This window comes from Phyllopteryx taeniolatus, chromosome 21, assembly GCF_024500385.1.
Source record: "Phyllopteryx taeniolatus isolate TA_2022b chromosome 21, UOR_Ptae_1.2, whole genome shotgun sequence".
NCBI classification, from domain to species: Eukaryota; Metazoa; Chordata; class Actinopteri; order Syngnathiformes; family Syngnathidae; genus Phyllopteryx; species Phyllopteryx taeniolatus.
Window position 1 is genome coordinate 5,288,645 of NC_084522.1, and position 22,295 is coordinate 5,310,939.

The following is a 22,295-nucleotide window of genomic DNA, read 5'->3' on the forward strand; positions in this document are numbered from 1 at the left end:
AGCAGACATCGCAGCGTGACGGTAATTTGCTCTAATGGAAGGTTAGACAGCCACGTCTTGTGTTCAGAAGGATTTTGCAGGGAGCGGACCTTTGACATGTTCTGATTTTCTCCTGAGTATTAATTAAGCATTCTTGTTGGAGTGTTTTTTTGTATGTTGGTCTTCGGTCAAAGCAAACTTAAGTGCATATAACTGCTGGTTTATATATTTCTTTTTAAATGAAAAAACATAGATGTTCTCAATTAGCATGCGTGTTCTAATACCACAAGTACAGCGTGACAGGCATTTAAGCCTTTGATGGATTAATAGCCACTTTCTCTCTGCAGTCAATAAATGCTTTAGGGAGTTCCCTGCCAGTTTCAGGATAGCTCCCTATATATAAACGTGTGTGTGTGTGCGTGTGTGTATGTGTGTCACTGCGTAAGAGTGAACATCTAACAGGGCTCATGGGTCAAACTGTCACCGGAAGATGGCTAAGCAGTTGGTCGGCCAGCGGGAAATCAATGTGAAGTGATGAGGTTCCTGTGCGTGCAAGATGTTTTCTTGTCTGCTCATGTCCATGCACCTGAACTGCATTGTCTTTGCGAACAAGCACGTTACCGAGACGACGGCAGAGACTTCACGGCCTTGACTGATGGCAATAGCAATCAAATTATAAATGGACTGCAGTTGTGTAGCTACGGTTGTCAAAGAACTTTAAATTGTCCACAGACACATTGATGAAAGGGGCAGCAGGATGCCAATCAGGTGCTGCGCAGTGTTTTTCTTCCTGCTTAAAGATACTGTAAAGTGATACATGTTTGATGAGAATTGCGGAAACTATTCTATCATCCATGATAGCAGTCGTCTAAAAATCTAAAAGTTGTAGCTGTAGAATAGTACAACAATCTTAGTAAATGAAAATGTCAGCTAGCATTATAGAGCCAGGGGTTAGTCTCATCCACCTCATTCTTCGGGCTGCTGGGGCCAAAGGGTCAGGTTGGATTTTAAGCCCCGAGGTGATGTTCGGTGGAAATGATAAGACTTGGGAGCCACTGGATCTGACCATGAGGTTTTGTTTTGTTTTGTTTTATTTTGTTTTTTTGCCTACGGAAGAGCGGAGGGGTTGGAGCCCAGGCACACTTCTCAGCAAGTGAACCCTGGTAGCTTAAACAAGCCCCAGTAGTCCTCATTAACCTCTCCCTTGGCACTCACACGCACACAGATGGACTCTTACACACTCACGATGCCCTCATAGATACAAAAGAGCAGCACTTGCATGCACACAGCTGTTGTATCTGATGATGTGTAAAAGCAATACACTCGTTTGCCATAGTTTACGCAGGCAGCTGTCCAGTCTTTTATCAGCATTCGGGGCTTAAGGGGTCATTACCGCAGTGATAGGTGCGATGATGCTCAAACAGCCCAAAGGGTTGAAACTGTGAGAGTCCAAACCCCCTGGTGCAGATTTAAACTGACACTGTAATTTCGTCAAACTGTCAAAGATAACGGTACTAATCAAAATCTGTGAAGTGCCATATTTGGATTGCAGAGTATGGTTCTCTGTTTTCTTTTACTGTCAAGCATTGTTTAATACAATTTCAATACACTTTTGGACTAAAATATTTAAGCTCTATACAGTCTTTGCCTTCGGTGCATTTATTAGTTGGACGATCATGAAGCGCTTGTGGGTTTTTACAATATGCTCAAAGGAAACAGTTATGCACTCAAGTTACCAACATACAGCCTCAGGGGATTGTTCCCCTGTGGACTGAAGGGAGGCCCTCAAAGCATGACTTTGTCCATCTTGCGGCTAATCTTGCTTTTCATTCTATTACTCATTCCACGTCATGATCCAGCAGAGAACAGCAACCAGCAGTCGAGCTGAATATACGATATTATACGTGCTGCTATGCAGCTTGTGTTGATTTGTGTGTCTTTGGTACTGAGCACCATTTGAAAAATTCGACTGGAATTGTGTTCTGTGATCAGTTAGGCAATTATTTTAGGTATAACATCTGTCCTGAAATATAGGTTGACCCCATCCAAAAAAACCACAAACCCATATGATTCAAATCACTAATTCGTAAATAACGAATGATAACAACGTTCCACTGTTACAGCCTCATTACAAAACTTTCTTTACCCTCAGCGTTACAAACACAATACCCGATAATAACATATGCCATGATGCAATTAAAGTACCTAAGTATTCACAGTCTTTGCTCAATACTTTGTTGATGTATCTTTGGCAGGAATTACAGCCTCAAACTTTTTTGAGTTTGATGCCACATGCAGCAGAACCTTTTCTGTACCCTTCCCCAGATCTGTGCCTCGAGTCAATCCTGTCTTGAAGGTCTGCAGACAATTCCTTTGACTTGATGCTTGGTTTCTGCTCTGACCCGCGCCGTAAACGATGTGATCCTATATTAGGTGTGTCCAATCCATTCAATTCACTGCAGGTAGACTCCAATCAAGCTGCAGAAACATTTTCACTCATTCACTGCCAACCTTCCCAGTTAACATCGATATCTGACTTCTAAAGCCGTCAATGGCAGTGAATGTGTAAGGATGATCCGTGGAAACAGGATGCACATGACAAGAGATTTTTTTTTTTTTTTTGAATAAACATTTTTGCAGGTTGCACTACAGGGTGTTGTTTTGTAGAACTTTCAGAGAAATGTGAATTACATCCATTTTGGAAAAAAAGGCTGTAACCTAACAACATGTGGAAAAAGTAAACGCACTGAAGACATTCCGGATGCACTACAGTAGTTCTAGGTTTGCAGCGGTGTCGGTCTAAGTGTGTCAGGTTCGAAGCCTTGTTGAGTTGGAGCGCACTCTCCGGCGTGTGAGTAATCTTTCATGATTTTTCGAAAAGCCATTAGCGGAGATGGCCTGAGTGGATGTGTGGCATGTTCTGCAGGACTGAGAAGTCGATGATTGACAGGGCAATTCGGTTTATCTGCCGCTGTTCCTATCTGCAATATAGGTGCCTTAAAGTGTATACCACACCATACAAAAGTAAATCTGTATCTCTGCAGTACAGCAATGCATGTTTATAAGCACTTGTATCTAGAAATGAAAAAAAAAAAAAAAACTCCTACCTCAATGTGGAAGCAATGATTTTTTTCACCTCCTTTCAGTCACAATGTGCTTCAGTTGTACTAGTAAGTTACATTAAAACATTTCTGTGGTGCATCACAGTCAGCAATGACCCCCAGCAGGAATACAACTAAGCCATTAAGCTTTCCCAAAGAAAATAATGCAACTAAGGCATCATCTTGCTTGGTGACATGTTTGATGCCCACAAATCCATGTGCACTCCCATAAACTACTGAATCGTGTTGTCCTGAAAATCAGGAGTGTTACAATTCCCACAGCATCTCTCAAGCTGATACGTATTAGGAAGCATTTTTCCCTGGGGAAGATGCGCCACTCTGATCATACCGGTTGAACTCCATCCTTGAATTAAGTCTCCCTTCTTGCTGCATGACCACTCTTACAATTAGCCTCGTTGGACTGAATGCTCACTCCAATTTACTGAGGTGCATGTTCAACATGTTTTCTTCTTGGACCAAATTACCTGGGACACTTTTGTTGCAGGGTAGTAGAAGCGAAAAGCGAGTACCGACATGGTTCATCTAAAGTGATGCAGGCCTGACAGCTTCTTAAGCCTTGTAAAGAGCGAGATTGTTCTCACCTTGGGCTATTTAAGTGTGTTCATTTGCTGCGTGTGGACTACTGCACACTATGGAAAAGTGAAGAAATTTTACTTAAGGGGCCTTTGACTTTACTAGTCAGTTGTGGAGAAGATGTAGCCCTGTAATGAACAATGTTGCCCGGCCTAAATTCTTGTGGCATGAATAGGAATATGTAAAAATCTGTTCTTAAAAATAAAGATTTTCATAAAAAAGGACTGCAAGTAGAGCCATCAATGTACAACCCCAATTCCAATGAAGTTGGGACATTGTGTTAAACATAAATAAAAACAGAATACAATGATTTGCAAATCATGTTCAACCTATATTTAATTGAATACACTACAAAGACAAGATATTTAATGATCAAACTGATAAACTTTATTGTTTTTAACAAATAGTCGTTAACTTAGAATTTTATGGCTGCAACACGTTCCAAAAAAGCTGGGACAGGGTCATGTTTACCACTGTGTTACATCACCTTTTCTTTTAAAAACATTCAATAAACGTTTGGGAACTGAGGACACTAATTGTTGAAGCTTTGTAGGTGGAATTCTTTCCCATTCTTGCTCGACAGTCCGGGGTCTCTGTTGTCATATTTTACGCTTCATAATGCACCACACATTTTCAATGGGAGACAGGTTTGGACTGCAGGCAGGCCAGTCTAGTACCCGCACTCTTTTACTACGAAGCCATGCTGTTGTAACATGCAGAATGTGGTTTGGCATTGTCTTGCTGAAATAAGCAGGGGCGTCCATGAAAAAGACGTTGCTTGGATGGCAGCATGTTTCTCCAAAACCTGTATGTACCTTTCAGCATTAATGGTGCCTTCACAGATGTGTAAGTTACCCATGCCATTGGCACTAACACAGCCCCATACCATCACAGATGCTGGCTTTTGAACTTTGCGTCCATAACAGTACGGATTCAGGGAAGCTCCTATTATACCCAATCATTGCACCCACCTGTTCCCAATAAGCCTGTTCAACTGTGGGATGTTCCAAACAGGTGTTTGATGAGCATTCCTCAACTTTCTCAGTCTTTTTTGCCACCTGTCCCAGTTTTTTTTTGGAACGTGTTGCAGCCATAAAATTCTAAGTTAATGATTATTTGCTAAAAACAAAGTTTATCAGTTTGAACATTAAGTATCTTGTCTTTGTAGTGTATTAAATTAAATATAGGTTGAACATGATTTGCAAATCATTGTATTCTGTTTATATTTATGTTTATGTTTATTTAATATTTACTAAACTGAACTAGGCGAGAAGTGATGTACTTTCTGGGTTTTCATGCTTTGGTGCATGTCCATGAGTGCTGAAATGATTACCTCAAAATATTAGCCCTCAGTCTTCCGACCCTAATTTTGACTTGAATAAGGTTAAATGCATGTGTGGATACAGTATTTGTCGTCTCTCAATAGTGTCTGATAACAACAATTAGTGTTGTATAAGATTGTTTTCCACACATTTCTACCAGGTGCTGAACCAAAATATGTGGACTCCACAGCCTCCTGTTGCGCTTCTGTGATATGAATTGAAAACCTAGTGCTTTGGCCTGTGAGCTAAATAGCCATGTAAAAGCAATCAGTTTCTGTTTGTGAATGAATTGTATCATGAATTAATTTTAGTGTCCTGACAGGATAGGCTGCTTCCGTTCATTGAATACCGAAACTCCGTCACGCATGAATGAGTATACGTTACCGAAATTACAACAACATGACTTCAGGAGATGAACCACTGAAACACACAGTCAAGCAGCATGCAGGGAAAACATTTTGCTGCTACTCATGTTTGTGCATCAGATTGGGCTTGAAGAATGTTAGAAATTACACACTTTAACAAGATGAGGGGCAACTAAACATGAACAAGTAGCAAACAAAGGAGAAAAAGATAAATGTCAGCACTGCAGCTTCCTCTCACCAGCAGAGACCAACTGTCGACTGAATCTGCTCACCTTCCTCTCGGACACATCTAGCAGCTCACTGGGCACTGATTTACAGTATAATCCCTTCCCAAACATCCCTCCGAGATCCCCTGTCACTCGCATCTCTTAAATTGCTTACAAGCGTCAAGATGATTATGTTGCTCGGGCAACACCATCCTGCAGAGGCAAGCGAGAGCAGAAACTATCTTTTTTGTAGTTTTTTGTGTTTCTCCGGCATTTATTCACCAAATCGCTCTTGTCGGGTGAAAGTCCTCACAATCGGGCTGATTTACGGGGTGGTGTTCTTGCCGACCGCGCTGCCGGGACAGAAGCACGGGAGAACATTCTGAAAGCTGAGCCTGGTAGGTGTCCGTTTAAAGATTCAGTCGGGGTCCTGTTTTCATCCAATTCAGCTGGAAGCTTGAAATCTCTTCTGAGAAGATTTTCAGCCTTCTATGAATTTCTTTCATGGTTGTGACCTCTTCTTGCATTTTAAGTATTTAATCACAGTACAATGGAAAGATAATGCAAAGGACATCTAAATGTGTACACAATATTTTTGTGTATGTCCATATTATGTTTATTTCAAAACCATCCGTTTCAAATCCTTCTTATAATGACTGAACACCCTAACCAACGTGGCTGGTGTCAATAAATGGTTAAAACGTGGTAAATGAACAACAGGATTCATTTGCAACATGACAAAGTTCTGAGATGGTGTAATTATAATGGATAATATGCAGGATCACGTGTGTTGATGCAAATGTGACTTTGTACAAGAAACATAGAATATGCTATAGCAACTTTTACTGTACATATCCTAATGGATGTGGTATTTTTAGACCAGATGTGCTTTACCGATGCTTGGCATTTGCTGTTCCTCAACATTCTCATCTGCTTTTTAAATATATAGTGAAAGGGCTTTTAAAAAAAAAAAGGTTGTATGGCAGAGTGAGATACCAGGCAGAAAAAGAGTTGGAAACATTTAAAAAGATCTCATAAGAGAAAGCCAAACAGGTGGAGATAGGGTAACTAAGAAATGGAGGCAAAATGAAACAAAAGCAATTTGGCTTCAGGAAGTATCGCAGGGTTGGTGAGGATCATTGTGTATACTGTATATGTGATTGTGTATGCGCCAAAGGGAGGCGAGAAAAATACACTGGCAGCCCTTGGGGTTGAGAAAACTCGATTCTGAAACCATTTTGAAAGCACACAAACGACCTTGAGGTCCTCGTAGCCGGGAGACGCTGTCCTGCACCAATCTAATTCAACTTCTCTTCTCATATCTGCTTTGGAGCCAGCAAGGAGTGAGGGAGAGTAGTAAGCAAGAGTGGAGTGGGTCTATCTGTCCAGTAGCTTATAAAATGTCCATTACAGTGTGCTTCTATCAGTTTGGAGCGTCCCAGATGGATTCTGGAATAAATGGACAGCACCCGAGAGCTATAAACTCAGAATGAATGTATGGCTGAGAAAATTGTCTGTGATTGTTGGTGGTCAGGAAAGTTTACTTCCATAACATTACACTGCACTGGAACAAATGACAGAAGTCCACAGCAAACAATGACATGCCACTTCTTTGTTTTTTTGTTGTTGTTTTTTTTACTTAACATAGCAGTTCTTCCATATTACCACAGGAATTTCCTTGCGACATTTGTCTTAAATCCCGACTGTAGTCCAACAAAGATATCCGGAGCATTCCAAAATGCTTCGCCACACAACATTTCTTTGTTTATTCACCGCTGTTTGTGTGCGCTATACATGCTCTACAGTATGCAAGCATGTTTGCACGGGGACTGTCCCTACGCTGTTTCTCTAAGGCTGATCTACTGTGCTTTGTTCTTTGCATTGAGTTTAGAAGCTCACCGGCGAAAGTGACTTCATCCGACTACATGTTATACAATGTTTGTCAGTGTAATGTTTTTGGTTACTGCCTGAGCAATGTCTATAGCTGCTGAGTCGGTTCAAGCATTATTCTGGATCATCGCAGTCGGGCGAAAACCGTTTATGTCCAAATATGGTCAATTTCATGTTTTTTCATCCAAATCGATACTATTGCTCTGTCCCCACGTCGTCTGATATTTTGATGCATTAACCTTAATCTAAAGTGTTGAAATTTGTTTGAGAACAAATCTATTAATGCTCTTGGATATTTGAACTATTCTGAAAAGCGTCATAAAGCCCATCTCTATATCATCTCCCATGAAATGACTTTTACTCCCAATAACACTTTTACAAAAACTTTATTTTTTTTATCAAAGTAAAACAACAAAAAAAGGTTTTCTGAGGCCTTGCCAGTCTGATGCACCGCACCCAATCACTGTCACAACTACATCGACTTCACAGGGTTCACAATGACAGTTCGTACACTAGTAAAATCCTAATAGCTGCTATTCGGATCCTTTGCTCTCCAAATGAGCCTCACAGTGACACACAACACAACTGGAATCTAACATGGCAACCAGTTCATCAAAATATGTCTTTGCAGGCATCATATTATTTATGGCTGTCATTATCAAAGCTTGTAGCTACACTTAAAGCTTGTCAAGTGAACTTTTCTCAAATGGATCGCTAAACTTGTACATCAACAAACATGCTGCAAGGCTGCCCTACATTTGTATGCTCACATCTTGTTAGCCTTAAAAATAAGTAAAGTTGAAACAGTATGAAAATTATACACAACATCTATAGTGATCAAAATGATCATGGTTATCAAATAAATGCAAACTGGACATACATATACTCGATTTATATCACAATGTAAACTGAGTGTCAATCTTTTTTCATAATGTATTAATCCATACATTAAAAAAAAACATACCATGTGTATTGCGCGCAGTAGCTTAGAAGTTTCCCCTAAAATTGTCGTTTGTGTGCTTTTAAATCAATTTGCAGAGGAATGAAAAATATTCTCTCATGCCCAGAATTGCAGAGGGAGATAGCACTGACTTTCCACTTCCACTATACTTTTTAAAATCAAAGACAATCATCCAGTTTCACCAAATGTTTGACAAAGCCAGGTATAGGGATCAGCAGATCTCTGCTTGATGACACCCAGGCCTCCTTTTTTGCTATTTCTGACAGTATTTTTAATTCCGCTTTCCAAGCCAAAATATTGAATTTCTGCATATCTAAAATGCACACACCCACACACACACACACACACACACATACAAACACACACACACACATACACACACACACACACACACACATACATATATTTACAAACAAGCTAAATGCTATTGTATCATGACAAAAATCTAATTAATTTATAATCCGTGGATTATGCTTTTAATTGAGTCATGCACTCACCATGTTAATAAATAAAAAGAAGTACAGAGCTGAACATTTCTTATTTTCTTGCAGATGCATATGATGACGACATGAAGGTGAAGACGCAAAGACCAAGATCAGCTGAGCAGCCAGGTGTGTTTCAGGCACAAACAGGTGCGTGATGTGTTCACAGCCAGATAAGATGACCCAGAAAAGACCCAAGTTTGTCTTTACAATAATAAGTGTCTGGAAAAATTCCATTCAAATCTCTACAGTATTTACCTTCACGATCTAGAGTTTGCCCACATTAGCCAGCCAATGTTGACCATTTGGCATTTGCGAATATGTCACCATAGTTGAACAGAAAGATTGAATTATTTAACTGTACATGACCTAATCTATTAAATATAAGAACGAAAAAGTCAAGTGTTTATGTGACGTGAGCTGTGCTGTTACATACGTGACATTTCTCATTATTCATGTTGGAAGTTTGACCTATATCTGAACAGGTTGACCTGCACCTATGAGCTTGCAGTCATACTGTGCGCATGGACACACACACAAACACACACACACACACACACACACACACACACACGTCCATATTGAATGCTCCTACTGTGTGCATGAGAAAGCCCCTTCTGTCAGGGAAAACCCCCGGCTCTCTCTGTCTAGTCCTCTCTTGTGCGTTCCTCCTTGCCGCTCCCATTCTTACATTCCTCCAGGCATCGGAGATGAGCTTAAACCCTGACTCACGGCATGTTAATGAAGATGTAATGCGATTAACGGACATGAAATTAATTTGATTTCCTCCGCTGCCACGTGATGACGCCTCTATTAAAGAACATGGTGGTTGGAAAACAATTCCGAGAGGAGTGGAGAAGACTTAATACTTAATCATCTCTTTCGAGGGAGGAAGCAAGATGGGACAAACATTTTTTTTTAAGAATTGTATCAAATAAGTGAAGCCATGGTAAAAAGTAATTGTGTTTGTACTTAAGGATATGCATATGCATACAACAGCACCCAATTGGTCAGAAAACATTGTGAAAATGAGATCTTACTGAAGTGAAATCATATTGATGGATGGTGGATGGATGGTCACACAAATATGGGCGCTTCATTCCAAAAACACATTTTCTTCCAACAATGTTTTTGTTGCAATTTCCCGCAGATAAGTCCTTGTCTGCCCTACAAATGACTGCATTACTTTCTGTAGCGTTGGAATGAATAAACAAATACAACACTTCTCAACATGACGGTAGATGAGTGGTCTGCCTCACAGTTCTGAGCTAAAGGAACGACTCTTCTGTGTCTGGCTAAAGTGCTGAAATTGTTCCAAGAGCAACTGTCCTTCCTTGAGATAAAAGCTAGCCCCTGTGTTCAAACCTGCAGGCGACCCCGCAGCTGAGGAATGGTCTCAGTGGAGCGTATGTTCTCTGACGTGCGGACACGGCTGGCAAGTGAGGACGCGCTCGTGTGTTTCGTCCCCTTACGGTACACTGTGCAGCGGTGCCCTGCGAGAGACGCGCATGTGCAACAATACTGCTTCCTGTCCCGGTGAACCAGGGATAATAAGCTCAGGTATGCCCATGGGCCACCTTTCATCCTTGACCTTCATAAAAATGTCTTTGAATTTCTACGTATTTCAAGAATGTAAACGAATGTAAACGTTCATAATACACGATCAGAAAATGAATAGGACATACAGAACACATAGAGGCCACAAAATTTTGCTTTGCCAGACATGGTCATTGATAGTCACAGTCCATCCATCCATCCATTTTCTGAGCCGCTTCTCCTCACAAGGGTCGCGGGCGTGCTGGAGCCTATCCTAGCTATCATCGGGCAGGAGGTGGGGTACACCCTGAACTGGTTGCCAGCCAATCGCAGGGCACATACAAACAAACAACTATTCGCACTCACATTCACACCTACGGGCAATTTATAGTTGTCAATTAACCTATCACGCATGTTTTTGGGATGTGGGAGGAAACCGGAGTGCCCGGAGAAAACCCACGTAGGCACGGGGAGAACATGCAAACTCCACACAGGCGGGGCTGGGGATTGAACTCCGGTCGTCAGAACTTTGAGGCAGTCGTCCACCGTGCCGCCATATATTCACAGTCAAGATATCTAATTGGTCACATCAGATTGAATTTTAATGACTCAAAATAATATTGATGCGTTTAGATATTTTACTCATTTTTATGTATTTATTTTAGCTGATGTTCTGTCTTTCATCTTACTCTTTGGGGCAGAACCTGTGGAGAGAAATGAAATACCATGTAAAGCAATTAACCTCCCACTTGGAGTTTATATAGTAGTTCCCTTATTTAAAAGTTGGGGAAGAAACTGTTTAAGATCTAATTGACCATGGTGCAGTTGCTGGCACAGCACATCATGCAGGTTTGGTCAATGTACTGTATTTGTTCATTGAATTACTCAAAAAAAGCCCTTTTGTTAGCTACCAGTTACAATTGTTGTGGTTTTCCACTCTTACTACAACATTGAGACAGATTAGAAAATAATTTGAATCATATTTGTTGATCACAAAGTGAATGTGTCACTGTGCTATATAGAGAGAGAAAAAAAGCCACGCAATCCTTCGGCAATATGACACATTTAAGGTCATCAAGACTTCTTTCTGTCTGTTCTTGTTGCACCAGCTTGGCTTCAGATTAAACCAAAAATACTTGTTTTCTTTTGTTTCTGAGCTACTACATTCTGCTCAGTGATAGTGAAGCCATCGTGAGACACTCTCTTAATGTACAGAAATAACCAGCGCATGATCGAAAGATGTCCTTGAATCTGTGTAAATAGACACACTGGTAATTATTATTACAGCTACTGTAGAGCTGAGCAAGCATAGGGTTAATGAAGGTAGAGTTGATTTTATGCCCGTTTAAATTTTATTACATACTTTGTTTCTAATGCATGTTGCCCTCTCCCAACATTACATGTCTTGTCTCTGATTTATATTTGTACTGTACATCAGTTGACAACAAAAAATGTGTTTTAGCTGAGAGTAAAATTGTATAATTGCACTCCACTTCCACTTCCAAGTAGACTCACAGGTGGATGGATCCTAATCCCTGGTCTAAATTGACACGCTTTGAAGTTGTCTACTTTTGATCGAATGACCCAGTACGCGTTAATGTCAGATCTGTCAGATCTTCTGAACAAGACTTAAAAGTCAGTGTCACAGTTGTTGAGTGTCAGCTTCTAAGCGTGTGGGCATGGATGCGGTGCAAGGGATTAGAAGTGGCCTTTATTTTGTTTATGTAAGATTTCTGCAGCAATGCACAGGATGTAACATGAATGTCTTTGCATAAAATGTATGTTCTCCTATGTGACTGCAGTCCAAATCTGCAGCATAGCCCTGATTATATTGTACCCCCTGCTATATGTTCAGTTGGCTGGATTGAGCACTCAAGGTGTTCTGTTCAAGTTTCAACTTCTGAATTACCCTGCGTGAGATCTACATACGCGCCACCTCCTCACATATTGCACTTGCCTCACTATTTATCGTCTTTTAGTCGTGGTTTCAACCATCCATATAAACACTATAGGTTTTCTTCCATCTAGTGTGGTATGGACTAAAAATATCTGCAAATTAAGCTTGCTCTGCTAATACATTAGTCTCATTTTATGCAAAACTGTTTAAACTGTTTAAATGGCTAAATCAAAAGTTCTTAAAAGTTGTTCCTGTGGCTACCTAAAACTAATTAAGGTGTAGAGTTTTCCTGATCAAACACTGTTGGAGATTTGCAAACTTTATTTCATTTGTTCTACCACTTCTGCCAACAGTAAAGTACTACCTATTGTTCTTGGCATCTGTGTTTGTTCTTCTGTTTTAATGTCGAATGACAGTGTCGTACTCAGCTTGTGCTCTATAAACATGATTATATGTTATGCATTATTTCGTTTTTTAGATTAAGGTCCACCGTTGGCTTATTGGTGTGTATTTAAACATAATTTACATTATCAGAACCTTTTTTTTTCCAAGCATGTTAGGATTCAAGAGCTAAATCTCCGCCCAAAATTCTAAAAAGGAAAAAAGAAAAACATTTTACCTCCTTGTCAGTGCATATGCTAATCTTGTTTTTTAAATTCAAATCCGCCAATGCGATTTGTATGGCTAAGTGTCTCTGTTTTCCATTCCGTGTTGATATTAATATTCTCAGCCGCTCCTTTGATGGGATATTGGCTGCGGTGTTGTCCCATTTATTATTTCATTATTTTGATATGCTTCCATTCTGTTGGGGTGGTGGGACACCCCAGGGATGGCCTGAATGGCACGGCAGCATATTCAGCTAAATGGGGAACATGGAGGTGGTAGCAAAGAGACGTCAGTGGGTTTAATGAGCTTGATGTAATTGACTTTTAAAAATAACCCTTCAGCCAGAGGTAATGTTTTCACTCGTGTATGTTGGTGCATCTTTGTGAAGTCTGACAGTAGGGTAACGCAAAACGAATGGAACACTTTCAATACAATTTTCTGGAACGTTGCACTTCAACCTATAAGTGATTTCATTAAATGCTGGTGAGGATCCAGATCAAATCAAGTTTTATAAAATTGTTCTTTAAGGTGAATTGTAGGGCATTTGCCTGGATTTCTGACTAATTATGAAAGCAAATCAGCCTTTTTTTATCTTTTTTTTTTTACACACCAGACTATTGAGTGCAACATATGTTTTTGTGAGTGCCTTCTTCCAAATGATATATACAGTAAGATTCAGTCTCGATTCACGTACTTCCCATAAACAAACCGTGGTTCTTCCTTCCGAACATGACTTGCTCTGTCCAGATCATAAAATATTCCAAGCCAATATTAGTTATTCTGTTTCATATGTATTTACTCTCAACAAACAAGCCCAGTACCCCCCTCCACCTTCCAGATATCCCGAGGTAAAGAGAATGCACTGTGCATATATTTAACAGCATTTTTGTTGAAATATTTTCCCTATGTTTATGTTTGGATTTTGACTTAGTGAATACTATTGGTGAGTTGTAAGTGTAGATGGATATGTCTGTGGGCATCTCCGTGCACGTGATTGTGTATCTGCGTGCAACATCTCAGAAAACTGCCATGGACAGAAAAGCAATGAAGTGTGAAAGGACATTTTTGCTTGTTTTGTTATTCCATGGGTACAAATCCATATTTAAGATGAAACCAAATCAGTTTAGCTAATGGTACTATCCTTGTTAAAGCCAAGTAGGCAGTAAGTGGTCGAGCAAATAAAATATTTTTAGGCCCTTCTCTCTTTCATTTGCAGTATAAAGCTTCAATTCCCCAAAGCATGCAAAGTCACGTTGTACCATTGCTTCTATTGTATTTAGCTACTGCTAATTTGCCATAGATTCAGTTACATTTAAAACACGGACTAAAATAATGTTGTATTATGCAGTACATGTCTCTGGGTCAGTGCGTAGTCAAACGCTGCAGCACCACAGCTCCGGTAATCATTCAAGCAATACAGTGAGACTCAGTGCAAGGATGCAGTAACTCATGACTACAAGCAAATGGTGAGCACAAGCACATAAATAATGCAGCATGCTGTGCTTGGACCCTGCATTAAAATGCTGGTAATGACGGTTATCTAGGGTTAATATGATGCATGTGTCTTATTATTCGCTAGTTGCCTCACCTGTTAGTGATGGCAAATTACAAGCTTATATCTTAATAATGTATAAGTAATTACATGGGTACGTTTATTAATGGAATACATTTTGAAGCTGTGTAGAGTGCCCACATCTTAATTATATGTAACCTTAGTCTGATTAGGGCTGTAAGTGAATGCCATGCTATTTAAAGTCTGCATTTCTTATGAGAGTGGGTTAGTTGGGACATTTTAGCTTCTCTTGCTTCATAGATTGTCTCAAAACCACAGACCAGAAGGAGCCATTGTGACAGCACATCTTATTCTCTTAACAAGCAAACACATTGTTAGAATTTATGTGAAAAAATAAGTAATGGACACACCAGAGAGGTGTTGTTAACAACCATGCCTAATTTGAATAATTAAAAAATAAAATCATGAAATTGGGAAATATGTGAAACCCCGCCCCACTGTAAAATGGATGCTACTTCGTCTAGCATCATCAGCAAAAATATATCCACTTAATCCCGCTGGTGGCTCAAATACATCCCACCTGTTTCGTCGCAGTGCTTTTCAGCGCCACAACAACGGCCACACGCAAGCGCAGAGTCTCGGTCCAGGTTGGACTTTTACGTTTTTCCCTCCTCGCTCTTCCGCATCCTCTCCATGACCTGCCTGCACTTGTAGCCGACAACGAGGCGCTCTAAAGAGGCCACTCTGATCGACACACAGTCACTTTTATTAAAAAAGTATGGCAGAAGACTGCAGCGACTTAAAAATGATTTGTTTGAATCTCTGCCTCCACCATTTACAGAATGTAACCACTGAGTATCCTTGCAAAATGCCACAATCACATCTCTCATCAATTTAAAATAGAAAAAAAGTTATTCTTAATCCTTATACCTTATACCTACAAGTCCACTTAAAATCTTGATGCCTGGATTGAATATCTCACTATTTATTAGCAGGTCCTATGATTTAACTGCATACTTTTTAATAGCACTATCTCTCTGTGCCTGCAACTGCTGCTGATTTGAGTCTTCTTTCACAGAGTAGACTTAATTATTTATTGCTATGATTTATTTAGCTTTGCTCAACAAGACCAACTATCTTTATCATCAAATGTTCCTTTCCCTCTTTTTCCTTTTTCCCAAATGTAGTTTATCTCCATTAAATAAGGCACATACATCTTTTTCTTTATTTGATCATTTTGAACAAGCATGGTTTATTATTGAGGCTGGCCCGAATGTTTCGGAAAGTCTACTGAATTATTCCACGCATTCATTTGTGTGCACTTTAACTTTGGACACTGTGCAGCCAATGCTGCATGGTGGAATTGGACACTGCAAAGTTAAGCTCAGTGATCATTTGCAACACAAGAAGAGTCTTGAGGTCACATTCATTATTGACAATGTTTTTGTGCAACTCCACAGCTCATTTATTCCACTTGCATTTATTTCAACAGCTACATCTGTTGCTAAAATTAGATGAGATGCACAAGTAGGAGGACAACTTTGCAGAACACACTAAGAACAGAAACATTTCCTTCCTTAATTGGTTGGCGGAGTGCCTGATTAATTTGAGTCTTTGTTGCCCTTATTCGGTAAGTAATAGTTTTAATTATATCATGACTCAATCTGCATTAGTGCATGGCTGTGTCCATCCCTGGCCTCCATTTCTTTGCCAGTTCTAGGAATGTGCCCATTTTCATTTTATATCATATCGACTATATTTCTCTCAATCTCAAACATCGTTAATGCTTGTGATGCCCCTGCCTCTTACCCCGCCCTCATTCCTCATCCCCATGTTGTGTGTTTGCACGTGCATTTGTGGGCATTTGCAGTGCATGGACTGTGGCACGAGTGGTCCTCATGGAGTCTGTGCTCTGTGACTTGTGGGCGGGGCTCCAGGACTCGAACCAGGAAGTGTGTGAACGAAGGTGGGGCAGTGCCTTGCGGATGGCCCGAGACGCAGACCAAACTCTGCAACATAGCAGTGTGTCCTGGTTAGTACCATGTCCATTTACATGTCACCACCAGTCGAAGTCTCTCCGTCTCTCTCTCTCTTTTAAGTTGCAATGCTATGTGCACATGTATCTAGGTATTAAAAAATATATATATTTTAAAAAACTCCATTCCACCAATTTTATTAACAAATATCTGTCCACACACAGTATAAAAGAAGTTAGAAGCTTGAATAAAAAGCACAATAACAACATTGGCAAGTCGAAGAACGATATTACAAATGTGGGCCTTCAATAAAAAAAAGTTACAAAAAAGTGTTAACAAAATATCCTACATATAAATAAATTAATTAACCCAGTAGATATCAACACACTTTCACAATCTGCTATCGAAAGCTGTGGCTACGTCCGCTGACTGCGCTTTTTTATGCCTACACATCCCCTACATGTTTGAGCAGCCAAAAAATATCCGATTAAAGCCTATGGTGGTTGAAATATATCCCATGAGTCGTTGCGGGGGCTTTCCACGCTACGACCAGAGGTGCTAGCCACAAGCTAGCTCGCGAGTCAACAGGGAGCCTGTTGACTTGCGTCCGTGTCGTCACCTCCTCGCTTGGTGTTGTGTCAGCCTGTGGGTCGACATAACAGACTTTTCAGGCGGTACACATTATTTAGTCTGTGGCTCACACTACATGACAGACTTTGAGCAAATACTTGGTGCTATTTATATACACACAATGCTTATAACAGTAGCCTGAATAATACAAAACGCATAACACTTGGGAATTCAAATAACAACATTGAGCTGTTGTGTAAATTCTGGCATCCAGGGCAGATGCATTTTTGGGATGTAGGCATAGCTCGCAAGTAAAAAAATTTTGTTTGTTTTTAACTCTGTTTTTAGCTTTTGCCTGTAAGCACCTTTTCTCCTTAAATGCAATCTTACTGAGTGTTTTTTTTAATTTTTTTTTAAAGATAATACATTGTAGTACTCGATGTTCAAGTACCACTTCAGTAGAAATAGCTACACTTGGAGGAGTACATGTTTTCTCCCTTTTTGGAAACCAATATTGCAAGGTCATTCGTCACTTTTTGTTGACGTGAATGCGGCATACCCGCCGATCATTCCTGCCTGCTCACGTTGGCCGCTTTTGTGCCATGCCCTCTCACCAGAGTTTGAATTTCCATTTTCATTCATCTGTGAGGTGTGTACACGCTCACTCAGGCATCCTACAGGACCGAGACTGATAAGAATTTAGTTTTCAATTCTTTACGTTGTGTTCATGGATGGCTCGGTTTGGATTGCGCAGCGCATCTGCCATGGAGCTCTTCTGCTAGCTCCAAGATTACCTATTAGGCCTGCACCTTGTCAAGAGCCTCACTAAATTGCTAGCATAGCCCCATCTAATTATTGTGTCGAGGGCACATCGGGACTACAAATCTGATTGAGACTGGCCATCTGAAAGATCTTTATTAAGCTGCCTTTGGTACAAAATGGGTCGATTCCTTTACATTCTGAAGAAAGAGAAGCTGCACTAGCATTGTAGCTATGATAGAACTGCTTTATACTTGTAGATACCTTTGTTCTGCAGACAATTAAATACCAGCCCTGTTAAGAAGGATAGAACTTCCCAAAAAATATATTTTATACATCACACTACACTTAATATACGTGCATTATCTGTGACCTTTTAAAGACATTTATTTTAAAAGCACTGACATTAAACTGGGATAAAATGTAACTTCACAAATCTTTTTTTTGACACTGAAAAATAGTTCTTTTTTTAATCTATCTCTGGAATAATAGTTTTAATGGATGTTCAAGCTTTTGCATAAAATTGCATTTTTGAGTCATGCAATCTGTTATGACTGGAGCCTGCCATTGCTACTAAATTTGAATGATCTTGCTGTTTATTACTGTTATAGCTTTTAATTGACAAATAGCCAGACATACTTAACCATCAGCATCTCAAGTATGTCTTAATAAGTGTTTCAAAATGCTGCTTCTGTAATGCTGTGACCTTGGCGAAAGGCTTGTACCTATTGGTGGCTTTAAGGAAATGTGTGCGGAATGTCATGCTTGTTTTAAATGCATACTGTGTAAAGCCTTATTAAACCAATGTGCATTTCAAAGTTCAAAGACAGAGCAGTTTTGAAATGATGAATAGCAGCATTTTGGTGCCCATATAATGGTGCCTTGGATCACCTTTCTCTCTGCGTTCTCTGAATGCATGTCATAATAAATGAGCTGCAGAACGTTTTCTACATACCAGTCTTAATTGGCTTCTTCCTGTTTAATCTCTTTTAGCAGCATTGATGGATTAATTGGAAGACTTTTGCATCAGACACATGCTGATAGACTCTGTATCACTGATGACTTGTTTCATCTTATTAAGATATCAGATATGGTGTTAAGAACCACTACATGTGTCGGGTTTGTCTCAAATGTTTTACTGTTTCTTGTTTAGATTTACCTCTCAGAAGCTTCTTGAATTTGAAGTGCAAATTTGTCTCAGTGATCGAATGTTTTGAGGCTTATCACACACCAAGCTATTCTAATGGTTTCAGTTCCTGATGTGAGCACATTTGATTGCTTTGGATTAATCTCTAAAAAGATGCTTCGCAGTTAGCAGTAGTTCTGTAATTCACAGCTATAATCATTTCACATCTCCAGCAGAGATGCCTCAGCAAGTTTGACCAAATAATCCATCAAAACTGACAATTGCACCCCACCCCCGCCGCTATCCCTTCAGTGTAACAGACAAATATGTTTACTACATTTTTTCACTTTTCTATCGCCACAATATACGGTATATTTTTCAACTGATACAAGATTTTAAAGTCCTTAGCTCAGACTATTGTGCTGTTGTTCGCTTCCACCAAAGTGTCTTAAATGCTCAATTGAAGCTGCTTTTTGCAATTGAGTTCACTGAGAGTGATGTGTTATCCTAAAATAATGTTGAAATTTCAATCGATATAACTACAATTTTTTTTTCTTTTTGTAAAATATGACAAAGCCCAGACAAATCAAAGCAAGCGAACAAGTATATGGAATTTATTTCACTGTGAGTGCTACCAACACTGCAACACATTTTATTATTGTTTTTCTGAAGGTGGTAACGACAGCACAGCTTATGTGCTGTAAAACAGCATATCAGGCGGTATGTACATACAACATACAGTAAAGAAATTTAAAGTAAGCTATATCTCAGGCGAACATCAACTTAATATTTTTAATGCTGCATTTTTTTTCACAAGCACCCGTCTTTTTCGAAACATTCAGAGATTGCTGTTTGGTATCCAAGGAAAAACTAGATACAAAATGAACATCGCTGCTTAGATTAAACACCAACATTTACATTTTGAGCACTCGACCTGCTGCAATTTAAATAATGTTCAACCAAATGTATTTGCATGTTTTTGATTTTTTTTTATATATTTATTTTATTGAGATGATACATTTATTTAATTCTATTTCAGCATCATACAATGTGAAAATCCTAAAACCGTTTTAAAATAAATTATAAATAAAGAATCCATTCCCGGCGGCACGGTGGACGACTGGTTAGAGCGTCAGCCTCACAGTTCTGAGGACCCGGGTTCAATCCCCGGCCCCGCCTGTGTGGAGTTTGCATGTTCTCCCTGTGCCTGCGTGGGTTTTCTCCGGGCACTCCGGTTTCCTCCCACATCCCAAAAACATGCATTAATTGGAGACTCTAAATTGCCCGTAGGCATGACTGTGAGCGCAAATGGTTGTTTGTTTCTATGTGCCCTGCGATTGGCTGGCAACCAGTTCAGGGTGTACCCCGCCTCCTGCCCGATGACAGCTGGGATAGGCTCCAGCACGCCCGCGACCCTAGTGAGGAGAAGCGGCTCAGAAAATGGATGGATGGATAATCCATTCCCAAACGAACCTCCATATTGTCTTTGACTTCCACCTCCAGCTAAGCTCCTACTGCTAGTCCACAGCATTTTTTTCTTTGACATTCAAAATTACCCAATTTATTATTAGCTTTCAAGTCCTTGTCAAACCATCTCGCCTTGATCACTGTAATTTTCTTGGTGGGTTTGGTTGTGGGGGGGGCGGGGGCATTTCATTTGACAACCCGATTACTCCAGCATTGCTTTCTTTTCTAGCACAGAACAGTAGTGGGAGCTTCGATTGCCTGATGCATGTCACCAGGCTTTGGTTAGGCTCTTTGGTCTTTGTGGATCATTTGACAGGCAGTACTGGATTGCAGTGAAATATATATATATATATATATATATATATATATTTTTTTTTTTAAATATATCTATTAATGCACAAACACCAGTCAAGAAATGAAATTGTCATCAACATGCAACACTCTGCGTGAACTCTTTGAATCACAACATAAAAGGAATTATGAACAGCTTTTTCACAGCGGATTTAAATATTGAACATGTGCTATGTTGTAAATGCTATTTATGGAAAATAAAATAGCACCTGCACTCTATTTACTCTTCCTATTCACCTGTTTTCAAAGCCATTTTACTTTAGAGATGTCTCATCTTTGCTCTCTCGTCTCCACCCGCCCCCTCTCGGATCTTTTTTATTTTTTCCCAATTTCCACCTCACCTCACTTGCGTGGTGCCAGTGGAGGGCAAGTGGTTGGAGTGGGGCCCGTGGTCAAGATGCAGCGTCTCCTGTAACACGGGCACCCAGCAGAGGCAGAGACGCTGCAGCGCATCCGTGCACGGCTGGGCCGAGTGCAAGGGCCCCCATCAAGAGAGCAGAGAATGCACCAACCCTTCATGCGCTGGTAAGGCGTGCTAAATCATTGCTTAGTATTCGCTCTCACACTCTCTGCCATTATGCAACCATGCAACTTGTATTATCTAAAGGCATCGCATGGCGCGCTCTGATTTGTGGGATGCTGCCATTTTCGGGTTGGATGCCAATTTGGCTTGCAGCTCTGTTTCAAGTGGGGTCCTTGAGGGGAAAGAATACTAGTGTGTTTTAGTAGTCACAGAATGGGCTCTTTGTGTCTTTCCCCCATTTAAATGATAAAACGCTTAGAATTGTAACCCAAGAATTTACTCTCAGTACTCACCATGACTCTCTTTCTTTTCTTTTTTCTCATTATCTAGGCGGAGGGAACTGGGGCAGCTGGAACCCCTGGAGCCTCTGCAGCAAGACATGTGACTCCGGGTGGCAGCGGCGCTCCAGGACATGCGAGGGCAACGGGGAGCAAGGTTACCCATGCGAGGGCTCGGCAGAGGAGGTTCGGTCCTGCAACGAAAAGAAGTGCCCTGGTTAGTGGCTCTTTTGAGATAAATCCGAAAGGATACATGACATATTATTTTGTATGTGCCTTTGCATGTACATTCAAACCACTGCGAGGTTTGAAGGAACTACATCATCATTATTTGCAGCATCGCAATTGCAGTGGTGCAATGGTTTGTACATACCATTTGCTGACGTGTACTCGTTTTAGCCTTATTTTGTTATTTTGGGTAGGCTATGTGTGTTTTTACTGCACTCTCCCCGCTATAATTTCTTTCCATTTTGTGTCTGCCAGGTTGAGGGCGCCATGCTCATTGTAGCATCAATTTGTGGTGTGTTAACCCTGCAGGAAACAGCATGCCTAAATAAGCCTACAAACATTTGATTTCCGACATGGTGCAATCTCTTAGTGGGGCTTCCATTACACCTCTTTTGTTTAAAAAAACAAACTCTCAAGGCACTTTGACCCGGAGACAAGTTGGATTTCTATTGACATTGCAGGGTGAACATCATATCATCTTCTTTTCCCTCACTTTCTTTCCCACTTTCTCTCTGCTCTCCGTCGTCCCTCTTCATCTTTCTTCTGCATAGACTCTGCCAACACC

At 40.3% G+C, this 22,295-nt stretch overlaps 1 protein-coding gene across 21 annotated transcripts in view; it reads left to right on the forward strand.

Annotated features, from left to right (window-relative positions):
- Positions 1–22,295, forward strand: part of adgrb2 (adhesion G protein-coupled receptor B2) — a 144,726-nt gene that overhangs the window by 55,839 nt on the left and 66,592 nt on the right. For 18 of the 21 annotated variants that reach the window (XR_009786161.1, XM_061760557.1, XM_061760561.1 and 15 more), the window contains 5 exons: positions 8,970–9,050; positions 10,272–10,460; positions 16,323–16,484; positions 21,062–21,226; positions 21,555–21,719. Coding sequence is in view for 20 of the 21 variants with exons in the window: in XM_061760557.1 (XP_061616541.1) it covers positions 8,970–9,050; positions 10,272–10,460; positions 16,323–16,484; positions 21,062–21,226; positions 21,555–21,719 (762 nt within the window). In the remaining variant the exon portion in view is untranslated. The remainder of the gene's footprint in view (positions 1–8,969; positions 9,051–10,271; positions 10,461–16,322; positions 16,485–21,061; positions 21,227–21,554; positions 21,720–22,295) is intronic. The other 3 variants (XM_061760559.1, XM_061760569.1, XM_061760577.1) reach the window with 3 other exon arrangements.